This window comes from Nicotiana tomentosiformis, chromosome 10, assembly GCF_000390325.3.
Source record: "Nicotiana tomentosiformis chromosome 10, ASM39032v3, whole genome shotgun sequence".
NCBI classification, from domain to species: domain Eukaryota; kingdom Viridiplantae; phylum Streptophyta; class Magnoliopsida; order Solanales; family Solanaceae; genus Nicotiana; species Nicotiana tomentosiformis.
The window spans coordinates 48,492,684-48,505,111 of record NC_090821.1 but is presented as its reverse complement, the minus strand read 5'-3'; the positions used below and the strand labels follow the sequence as shown (position 1 = coordinate 48,505,111).

At 38.0% G+C, this 12,428-nt stretch overlaps 1 protein-coding gene across 1 annotated transcript; it reads left to right on the top strand.

The window, feature by feature from the left end:
* Positions 1 to 752: 752 nt before the first annotated feature.
* LOC138900133 (secreted RxLR effector protein 161-like) lies at positions 753 to 1,448 on the top strand. The gene has a single exon (XM_070186841.1). The coding sequence runs from the start codon at positions 753 to 755 to the stop codon at positions 1,446 to 1,448; it is 696 nt and encodes a 231-aa protein (XP_070042942.1).
* Positions 1,449 to 12,428: the final 10,980 nt, after the last annotated feature.

The following is a 12,428-nucleotide window of genomic DNA, read 5'->3' as shown; positions in this document are numbered from 1 at the left end:
TTTGAGAGAAACAAGGTATGGCACCTGGTTCCACGACCTGTGGATCGTACTGTTATTGGAACCAGGTGGGTATTCAGGAACAAACTTGATGAGTTTGGAAACACCACAAGAAACAGGGCAAGGCTAGTAGTTCAAGGCTACAATCAGGAAGAAGGGATTGATTATGATGAAACTTTCGCTCCAGTCGCTCGAATGGAGGCTATCAGAATTCTTATTGCCTTTGCATCATATATGGAATTCATATTGTTCCAAATGGATGTCAAAAGTGCATTTCTGAATGGCTTTCTAAAGGAAGATGTCTTCGTCAAGCAACTTCCTGAATTTGACAATCATGAGCATCCTGAGCATGTCTTTAAACTTGACAAGGCTTTATATGGATTAAAGTAGGCTCCTCGCATGAAAGACTGTCAAAATTCCTTCTAGAAAATGACTTTACAAGAGGAAGAATTGACAACACCTTTTTTCTGAAGAAACGCGGGAGGAACCTGCTCATTATGCAAGTTTAAGTTGATGACATTATTTTCGGAGCAACAGTCGACTCCTTGTGTGAGGAATTTGCAAAACTCATGGGAAGTGAGTTTGAAATGAGCATGATGGGGGAATTGAATTTCTTCTTGGGTTTACAAGTGAAGCAATCTCAAAAGGGGACTTTGGTAATTCAGCAGAAGTACATCAAGGAGCTACTGAAGAGATTTGACATGGAAGCATAAAAAATCATTAACACTCCCATTGCCACAACCACTCGTCTAGACATGGATGAACCTGGTTCCCCTGTGAATCAGACCATGTATAGAGGTATCATAGGGTCATTCCTGTATCTCACAGCAAGCAGACCAGATATTGTCTTCAGTGTGGGACTTTGTGCCAGGTTTCAATCTAATCCAAAGGAATCTCATCTGAAGGCTGCCAAGAGAATCCTGAGATATCTCAAAGGAACACACGACCTGGTTCTCTACTACCCTTTTGGAGATAACTTTGATTTAGTTAGGTATGCTGGTGCTGATTATGCAGGGTATCTGGTGGACAGGAAAAGCACGTCTGGAATGGCACATTTTCTAGGTTCATGTCTAATTTCATGGGGTACAAGAAAACAAAACTCAGTGGCCTTCTCCACTACAGAAGCAAAATATGTGGCAGCTGCATCTTGCTGTGCTCAACTAAAATGGATTAAGCAGCAGCTGGAAGACTTTGAAGTGTTCTCTGATTGTGTGCAGTTGCTGTGTGACAATACCAGTGCACTCAACATGGCCAAGAATCCAGTCCAACATAAGAGAACAAAGCACATTGATGTGCGTCACCACTTTCTCAGAGACAATGTTGAAAAATGGCTCATATGTATGAAATTTTACAGCACAGAAGATCAAATTGCAGACATATTCACTAAAGCACTGAACAGAGAGCACTTTGAAAGAAATCGCTTGGCACTGGGGCTGATAAAACCAAGCTGAGAACCTGGTCCCTCGATGCTTGACTATGAAAGAAATGTACATATAGTTTAGCTAAAAAGTGTTTTCTGGCAAAGTCTAACTCATTTCTATACCGTTACAGGTAAACACGCATGATGATTACAGAGTAAACAAACAGCTAATGCATTGCACGTTGGTCAAAGGATGAAGCTTACATTTGCAAAATCCGTCAGGGAACCTGGTTCCTTTGACACAGGTTAGTAGCTTCTCTATACTCTCATTCACAATTTTTAAACGGTTCAAACAGTGCCATGTCATCATATTGTCAGCTTCTTTTCTTTCCCGATTTTTGAACCCAAGTGTCTTATCCATCGATCCGACTACCCAAACTGCCGCCTTTTTTAACCGGTCCCTTATCCTTCTTAAATACATCATTTCACCATCATTTCCACCACTATTCACATCAACAATCCAAAATTTCCCTTTCTTTTCCCTATTTAAACCATAACTATCTCTTCTTCAACTCACTGCTTCCCACCATGTCTAAACACCAGGAAACTCAAAATGTTCTAAGTGTCACCTCCATTGAGCCCTTACCTGTTGAAACGCCGATCATAGAACCCACACTCTCCACACCAACCAGTCCAAACCCTAAGGCAGAATCACCACCACCCTCTGCCCCCTCTCCTACCCAATCGAGTACTGGTTCTCATCGGAGTCGCAAAACTTTGACTCCTAAGAAGTTTGTGGCTACGACTTCTCCTTCTGCCTCGCCGAAAAAACTTGTTGAAGCGAATGCAGTCGAAGAAGAAGAAAAATAGGACATCTCCAGTCTACCAATGGAAGAATACACTGATAAAGACCAAGTTATTGGTCCTGTCCATGCTGAATCAACAATGACAACCCCTAGTCTTGAGTCTACAGGTAACATTCCTTCTTCTACCGAATTTTCCATGGGGTTACAAGAAAAAAAAGCCATAGAAAATATGTTGTCGATAGATGCTGAGGGTGTTGTCATTGAGGATGGTGAGGATGTGTCTGAGTATCAGGGGGAAGAAAATAGGACTCTAGTGGAGAATAGGGAACTTGTTCTCGTTGAACCATCGGCATCAGACAATACTATTGGGGCACCTACTGAGGGACCCGTTCCCTCCACAGAGGAGCCAACTCCTGGGTTCTCTCCTGAACCCCAGGTCAGTACTAATCCTGCTTCCTCTCCTCACTTCTACGCTGAGCCTTTATCTATGGTTGTTCCTGAAATGAGATCTCTATCTGAAGAGGAGAATGAGGAAAGTGAAGATGATTATGATAATGTGGCTATTGCTAGTTTTATCAGGGCTAGAAGTGGATAGGCCACTACTCAAGCGCCAACTCCTAAGCGACCTACCAGTAGGTTATAAAAGAAGGAGGCTCTTGAGTCTATTATTAGGAAAAGCCAAGAACAAAGAAAAAGGAGAAGATTGGTAAAAGATGGGAAGATTGTAAATGAGCAAGCAGTGCATGTTGTCAATGTTGGTGATGAAGTGGACGAGGAAACTGGCTCCTTGACTCGAAAGTTCTCACAGAAACATTGTATCTCCAAGTCAAAAAAGGGATCCTCTACGGGTGCTGAGAGTTGGAAGAAGAGTGAAAGTGATAACTCTGGTGAAAAGTTAGTGGAAGAATCTAGAGAAAAAGTGATGGAAAAATTAGTTGGAAAGGTGTTTGAGAAGACAGTGTCTGAGAAGTCGGCTGAGAAAGGAAAAAGTGCTCGCAAATCAGTGAAAAAGGAAGTATGATGCCGGTGAGGAACCTGGTTCTTCCAAGAAGGTAAAGGTTGATGATACCCAGGCTGTTGTGAAAGAAAAGTTGAAAAATCAAAAGGTGTTGTGGGACCGTACATTTGCCCCTTATATTCTGGATATAGCTGGCATGCGACAATTGGTGGAGATCTGTGAATTTCAAAAGTGGACGCACTTGTTCACATGTGATAGTCCCAAAGTGTATGAGGAAGAAGTGCGCAGCTTCTATGGTGACTTCTTCATAGTTGAGGATGATCATAATTGCATGATGGTGAATGGGGTAGATTTTGTGATGGACTATGCTATGCTGGGATCTATTCTGGGTGTGCCTGCTTAGGGATTGTTGTCGATTCAAGGCTCCTACTCTTCAAACTTTAGAAATGCTATCATGAAGGATAAGGCAGTTCAGCAGGGGGAACGAGTACACAAGAATGCCCTTCTTCTGGTGTACCAATTGCTGTTTGAAATGTTGAATAAAGTTTTGCTCCCTCGTGCTTAAAGAAGGTCAATTACATCTAGAGCAGACCTAGTTCTCATGGAAGCATTGGATGGCTACACCACCATCAACCTGCCTGGCATTATGATAGAACACATGCAAAAGGTGGCAGAGTTTAAGGATGGTAATCATGGTCTGCCTTATGGGTTCCTTCTCACCAAGGTGTTTGAGTTCTTCAAAGTCCCTTTGGGAAAAGCTAAGGTGGGTACTCGTAAGCAAACCTTCTCCAAGACCACTCTAGAAGAGTGTGAGTGCATTGATAAAGTTGGAGGGGTTGGCAGCACTTCTACTATCTCCCAGTTGATCAACGCCCAAAACAATGTCACTGATAAGATCAGGAAGCTGAAGGCAAGGAATGCCATTCTTGAGGGTCAGCTAAGTCAGCTTCAGGAGACACCTGGTTCTAGTAGCTCTCAAAGCACAAAGGTTGCTTGTCTGACCAAGAAGAATGCCGATCTAAAGAAACAGGTTGAGGACCTAAAGGAGAAACTGCTCAATGAGCAGATGTCCGCAAACGCTCGAACGGACATCATCCTCAAAACCCTTGCCTCTTCCTCTAAGCCTTCCCCTTCCAGTGCTCCCTAGAAAGTGTGCCATTTCCAGTATCAAATCCTAGTGTTTGTCCTTTGTTTTAGTTCTGATGATGTTTATGACTGGTACTTCTATTTTTGCTATTTTTATTTTGTGGATGTGTTGGTAACAATGGAACTGCTTCCTGCTTAATTTCCAAAGATCAATAGAAGTTTCATCCTTTTGCTGTATATGCCTTGCTCATTTGCTCTATTTTTAGTCATGATTGTGTGAACACATGTGGCATGAGTTAACCAAGCTAGACTTCTTTATGCTTATTACTTGTTATTGCTCTTTTTATGATGCCAAAAGGGGAAAACATAATTGAGGGGGAACAGATTCAGGGGAAATATACGATATGTGTGTATGTCATTCTGGTTCTTAGGGAGAACTTTAATTATAAGTTTGTCATCATCAAAAAGGGGGAAATTGATAGGCTATATGTATCTTGTTATGTTTTGATGATCTAACAAACTTAATGACAAGAACCAGATAAGGAACCTGATACACATTCTCAAGTATGTGGGAATAACAAGACTTAAGCTGGAATTGTAAATCAACGCTTCAAGAGTCAAAGAATCAACAAGGGGAACAGTCGGACATCAGTTCCCCTGGTGATCGTACCCAGTCAACTCTCCAACAGCTGTAAAGCTGCTGCCTGCACACGCAACGGTGTAAAACAGTGGAGCAGTCAACTTCATTGGGAATACTCCTGTACCAAACATGCTTGCATCATTCAAGTGATGTCACTAATATTATATTAACATTAAACCAAAGGTAAAATATTACTTGAGCATCGAAGAATCGTTCAAGCACTCTCTCAAGTGACTAATCAATCTGGCAAGCGATTCTCAAGAGCATTAGGAACAAAGAACAACATAACAACGGACCAGTTCCCTGTATTGAGTTATTACATATCCTTAGTTGTGTTGCACTTTTGTTAAAGTTCTTTACTTGTAATTCCTACTTAGCTTAGTTAGAAGCATTGTGTAGGAAATCCTTGTAAATCATAAACCCTTGTGTTTGTGTCTTGGCTAGAGTTAGTCGAGTTATAAGTTTTTATAATAGAGTTATTACAAAGTGGCTTGTAATTGAGTTGTTACAAGTTAGTGAGGGATTAAAAGATTAATTCCTAGATTACAATAGGTTGTAATCTAAAGTTTGCTCAGTAGTGAAGTTGAAATCCTAAAAGGGTAGGTCGTGGTTTTTAATCCCATGAGTTGAGAGTTTTTCACGTAGTGTCATTTACCTACTGTAGTGTGCGTGTATTCCGTGGAAACTAATAGAGATCCTGGTTCTCTATATAGTTTGGTGGACCCTTAAATTTTATCAATTTTGAAGTTAAATGGGTCTACTAGATACCTTGTAATGTATGTGGTCTTATGTGTAGATACCCGGATATAGTTTCTAATTTGATGATGAGCTAAATTAGAAATACATAACCGTGTGCACCTATTAATAGGGTTATTGTCCCCAAATCAGGCGTAGGGTTTTCTTTCTAGTATCCCATCATTAGGAAGGCGATTACGGCTTACATCTTGGTTTGGAAGAGTACTAACCGTAAGACAACGAGTTTCATCCATTCCCATGGATTCAGGTACGCTTCCGCATCTAGTATTTATTCTTGATGATTTGACATGATAGTTTTTGGGTAAAAGATGATGGTGTTCATCTTAAAGCATTTTAGTTCCAACAACTGGTATCATAGCCAATATCGTATTAAATCATTGAAAATTAGTTTTGGTTTGATATTAGATTTCGTAAAGCTAATAGAACATCGATTCGATCAAATTTGTTTTCTGTTTTCAAAAGGAGAGCAAATATGAATTTGTATCTTATGTAAAGGCTAGTTTAGGCTATTTCGTGCGGCAAAACAGAAACTGCATTGTGGGTATTGCTGCTGCTTCAGTTCTCAAGCTTTTGACTTCAATAGATTATAGTTTATTTTCAGCAAATTCAGAAGAAAAAAAAAAGGGTCATGAAATTAGGTGCTTACGCCGCTACTGGGTGTGCATTACCCAGAAAGGAGTTTGCCCTCCCTCATGCATTTGGTTGCTTGATTCTTTTGAGAAATAATAAATTAACAAAAGGAATTAAGAACAAGGTTTTGGCTGCGGCATAAATTAAGGTTGCAAATTTGGAGGTTTAACCTCCATTACAGGTTACTGCAGTAAGGCTTTGAAAGTCTTTTTAGTTGTATTCTTATCGTTAATTAACTCTTTCATATTTAAAAATAATAAAGAATGCAATATAAGGAATTGTTGTGGCTGTGGTTCTATCCTACTTTAAGAAGGTTTTGTGGTTTGTGTTACAGAATAAAAAGTATTGCTGTCATAAAGATTTTCTTTTAAATAGCTAAATTTGATGATTTTGCATAAACTATTAAATAAAAATATATATTTATACATATTGGCAGCTTTGTTTTAGTAAAAATTTTATGGGGCGCCCTATTTGGTCGCCCCTTTTTAATTTATACTCGTTTTGTTTTTTCGTTTGCATCCGTACCCATTTTTTTTGTTAAAAGCGTTTTAAAAAGAGGATTTTGCCCTTCTTTAATAAAAAACTATTGACAAACTGCAAGACAAAAACTTAAGCATGTTTAGGCTAATGTTTTATAAAATACACTAAAAAATTTCAGCTTATTTAGACTAAAGTTTCGGATAAAACTCAGGACAAAACTATAGACTGCGTTACAAAACTTTAGCATGTTTTGGTATGAAATTTTAGCAAATGAACTAAATAACATCAGCATGCATTAGCAAAAACTCTTTAGAAAATTACATACTACAAGACAAAAACTTAAGCATGTTTAGTCTAAAGTTTTAGCAAATGAACTAAAAAATTTCAGCATGTTTAGTCTGAAATTTTAGCAAATGAACTAAATAACTTCAGCATATTTTGTGTGAAACTTTAGCAAATGAACTAAATAACTTCAGCATGCATTAGTAAAAACTCATTTGAAAATTACATACTACAAGACAAAAACTTAAGCATGTTTAGTCTGAAGTTTTAGCAAATGAACTAAATAACTTAAGCATGTTTAGTCTGAAATTTTAGTAAATGAACTAAATAACTTAAGCATGTTTAGTCTGAAATTTTAGCAAATATGCTGAATAATTTAAGCATGTTTTGTTTGAAGTTTTAGCAAATGAACTAAATAACTTAAGCATGTTTAGTCTGAAATTTTAGCAAATGAACTAAATAACTTCAGCATGTTTAGTTTGAGGTTTTAGCAAATGAACTAAATAACTTCAACATGTTTAGACTGAAGTTTCGAATAAAATTTATGACAAAACTGTAGACTGCAGGATAAATAACTTCAGCATGCATTAGCATGAAGTTTTAGCTTCAATGTGAAATAACTTCATGCTATATTAGCATGATGTTTTAGCTTCAAGATGAAACAACTTCATGCAAGTGTGATTCTGAAGATGAATCTAGACAAGTTTCTGATTTTTTTATAAAGTTATTGAGAGGAGAGGAGAAGATCGTTTTACATCTTTTGTCATGGGTGTAATTGTCATATTATTACGAATTTTTTGTGAAATGGCTACCAAATCAATAATTTTAAAAAATATGGTACATGTTAAAATGTGACACAAATATAGGGTATGACTACAAATCCCCCTTCTCAAGCCCACAATTTATGAAATTTATTTAAGCCTACCATTCCGTTATTTTTGGTTTGGGATTTTAGAGCCGCTTTTGCGACATACTTACTGCTAGAAACGTTTAGCTCGTTGAGTAATTTTTTAATTTAGTTTGGTGAATTGATTTTTTAGATTCATCATTTTTTTAAGTACTGGAAGTTCTTATTTGTGGTTAATTCATTTTTGGGGCCACCATAATTTAAGACATATATTTTTATTTTCGGAGAATTTAAATTTGAATATTGAAAAAGTTGTATATATTTTGAGATAAATAAAGCCGAAACTTGATGTGGCCCAAGTAATCTCTCTAATGGAGATTTATTTATTTTAAAATATAAAAAATTATGTATGTGTAACCTATGTGAATATTGATCGGCCTAAAGGAAGGTCAATGTTTAACAGAATTACATGTGCATCTTGTGGTAATAGATGCGTGATAATTATTTATCTTTATTATCAACGTTTGATTACTACACCAAGATACCACTTACAAGTTAATATTTTGTCCAAAGATGAAATATTAATGGAGTGCCCGGTACCTTAAGATGGGGTTTACCTTTATTCAAATTTATCTTTATTTTGATTTAAGTATTGTGTGAGCTTATTTCATTGTTTGTTGTTCTCTGATTCAGCTGAAATTATTCCTACAAATACTACTGCCAACATCAATTCAATTCCTAGGCTGAATGGCACTAACTTCAAGTCATGGCATGAGAATCTCAACATAGTTCTCGGAGTCATGGATCTCGACCTTGCGTTAAGGGTTGATTCTTGTAATAACCTGGCTAGTCGTTTTGAGTATTACAACCTCATTTCTCCATTTACTGTTCAATTTATACTTTACAGTTATTTTATGACTTACCGAATTAATTGGTTCGGGTCCGGTGAGGTTTTGGAATGAATTGAAACACTTAGTTCTAATGTTTAAAGCTTAAGTTAAAATAGTGATCGAATGTCAACTTATGTGTAAACGACACCGGAATAGAGTTTTCATGATTTCAATAGCTTCGTATGGTGATTTTAGACTTAGGAGCGTGCCCGAAAAATTATTTGAAAGTCCGTGGTAGAATTTAGCTTGAAATGACAAAAATTGAATTTTCGGAAAGTTTGACAGAGGAGTTGACTTTTTGATATCGGGGTCGGAATCCAGATTTGAAATTTTTTATAGCTCTGTTATGTCATTTATGACATGTATACAAAATTTGAAGTCATCCTGGATTGATTTGATGTGTTTCGACACAAGATATAGAATTTGAAAGTTCAAAGTTCATAGATTTTGATTTGAGGTGTGATTCGTTGTTTTGATGTTGTTTAAAGTGATTTGAGGCCTCAAGTAGGTCCGTCTTATGTTATGAAACTTGTTGGTATATTTGAACGGGATCCCGAGTGGCTCGGTGAGTTTCGGGGTAAGTTTTGAGCGATGTCCAGAGGAAAAGTGCGGACCGCACAATTTTGTGTGCGGCCGCACATCAGGAGTTCTGCAGGTTCGATGGTCCGACTTCGAAAGCTTATATCTTTTGATCCACAAGGAATTTGGAGATGATTCAAAAACAAAAGTTGTAGACCTTCATGTCTAGTTTCCATAAATGTAAAGAAATCATAATTTGAATATCTGTAGAGAAAGTTATAGAAAATTTATCGAAGCCTAGTAGTGGAAAGGCCGTGAAGTGCGGCCGCACAATGTTTGTGCGATCGCAGAACTTGGAAATGTGCAACCGTAGAACTTGGTAATGTGCGGACCGCACATTTGGAGGTCAGAGGGTGTACTATATAATTGAGGCCTAGGGTATTATTTCTTTTTGGACCTAGAGAGCTCAGTTTGTGATGATTTTTCGTTATTTTTTCAAGAAATTTATCGGGGTAAGTGATTCTAACTCGGATTTGGTTAACATACATGAATATATCATTGTTTTCATCATTTAATCAGTATTTTGAGATGAAAATTTGGGAAAATTTGTGGAAATTTCTCAAAATGAATATTTGGGATTTGAACACCGATTCAGAGTCGGATTTGAGTGAAATTAGTATGGTTGAACTCGTAATTGAATGGGTTGTCGGATTTTGTAACTTTTGTTGGGTTCCGAGACGTAGGCGCCACGGGCGATTTTTGGAGTGTAATTTCGGATTGTGTGGGGAAAATATTAGTATTCTGATTTGGAATTAATTTCTATAATTGTGTGAACTGAATCAAATTAATTGTTACTAGATTCGAGGCATTCGAAGGCCAATTTGCGAGGCAAAGGCATAGCAGAGTAAGGAATTTCATGGTTTGAGGTAAGTAACACTTCTAAACTTGGTTCTGAGAGTATGAATCCCTGAGTTGGTGTTATATAAATTGTCTGGAGGTAACGCACATGATACTTGACGAGCGTGTGGACGTGCACCATTCAAATTCTGACTTGAATAAATTCTCTGAAGTTGTATAAATTAAAGAATCATATTATTATCTGAACATTTCCCACGTGTTAGAGAAATTGAGCTGAGGCTCTTATTAAAGATCATGTTTAGGCTATGTTCCGATATTTTGGGACCCATAGGGTCGTGTTGCTATTAAATTAATTTTTTTAAAATATACATTTCATACTCAGTCGTGCTCATCCATTGTGAGGATATTTATGGGATCAAAGCTGCCTGCATGCAGTAGGCCATATTGGCTTTATATATATTATTATTATTATGGGATCGGACTGCATGCTGCAGCAGGCCTTATAGGCTTTACTATTATATGGATCGGGGATGCCCGCCTCCACCAGGCCTTGTTGGATTTATTATTATATGGATCGGGGCTGCCCACATGCAACAGACCTTGTTGGTTTTATTATTATATGGATCGGGGCTGCCCGCCTGCAGTAGTCCTTATAGGCTTATTTATTATACGGATCGGAACTGCCCGCCTGCAGTAGGCCACATCGATCGGCTTTATATTATGCTTGGGCTGAAGAAGCCCCTTCGGAGTCTGTACACACCCCCAGTGAGCGTTGATGATTATATATTCGGGATGGACTTTTCAGGGCATGGATTTTCCTTACTTATTTATATATATTGTGATAAAATTTCCCTGGACATAGATCCTGTCCGTATTATTTTCATTAGGGGATACATTACCCCAGGGCTAGATTAGCCTTATACCGTACTGAGTGACTGACTATCAGTCGATGTGTATATATATACAGGATGGAATATCCCTGGGCTGGATTGGCCGTAAACAGTACCGAGTGACCGAATAATTTATGACCAGTATTTACCTGAGGTCTTTTCTACTGAGATGTCATATTCCTCATATCATGCAGTATTGATCTATTTCACTTGTATTGGGTTTAATTGTTGAACTTGAAAGCATGCCTACATTTTTGTACCATTATTTATACTGAACTGTACCTGCGAAGCTCGTCACTACATTCAGCCCAGAGGTTAGTCTTTTTACTTATTGAGTTGGTTGTACTCATACTACACTCTGCACCTCGTGTACAGATCCAGGTGCTTACGGATACGGCGGCTGTTAGATCTCAGAGTGCTATCAGTTGGAGTTTATCAAGGTAGCTGCCTGGAGTCCGCTGAACTTGTCTCTCTTTCTTTCAGTTATTGTACTATTCTATACTTTTAGATAGTGTTTTATTAGCCAGCTCTGTATTTATATTAGATGCTCATGTATTCAGTGACACCGGGTTTTGGGAGTGTTTATATTTGTGTTTGTGAGTTTTTTCTTCCGCTGAATTTAATAATTATGTTTTCAAATTTAAAAGATATGGTGGTTTATTGAGATTGTCGGCTGGCCTAGTATTGAGATAGGCGTCATCATGACAGGTGAGATTTTGGGTCGTGACAAGTTGGTATTAGAACTCTAGGTTACATAGGTCTCACGAGTCATGAGCAGGTTTAGTAGAGTCTTACGGATCAGTACGGAGACGTCTGTACTTATTTTTAAGAGGCTGCCAAACCCTTAGGAAAAATCTCACTTTCTTGTATTCTATCGAGCGATATTGACTCAGCTTGAAACATAACTCTTTGAACTCCTTCCACGGATTCGTGTGCACATGTGAGCGCTCAGTATCAATTGTGCATCGCTGGCTTGTGATTCCATGAACGAGGTTGGAGAAGTGTATTCTGTGTTTTAGTGATGGGCCCGTCTAGAGGACTTGAGGCCAGGTTTAGACCGCAGCTTAGACTCGGCAGTTTCAGTTGTGAGAACTTACATATTTGGACTCATATGTCCGGTAATGTCCCTACGAGTGGAATTTGTGTCCGATGAGCGGTGAAAATGGCTTTGTGATGAGTATGATGTGACTGCGGGATGTGTTAAGACGATTCGAATGTGACGAGGAGTGTTTGCTTGATTTTTATTTTGATGTGACGTACAATCTCGAGTATGAATGATTTGAAGGATCTTTCACGTTGCTAAAGTGGGACAAATTAAATTCTCATGTCTTATTAATGATTTTTGACTCAGAAAGATTAAGTGATTGCATAGTAATTGTGATTGTGAAAAGGTATAACAAGATGCCAATTTGAGGCTAAGAAGGTGGGT

Excerpts from the sequence above, each read along its gene's own strand:
- LOC138900133 (XM_070186841.1), top strand. The coding sequence starts at position 753 with ATGGATGAACCTGGTTCCCCTGTGAATCAGACCATGTATAGAGGTATC.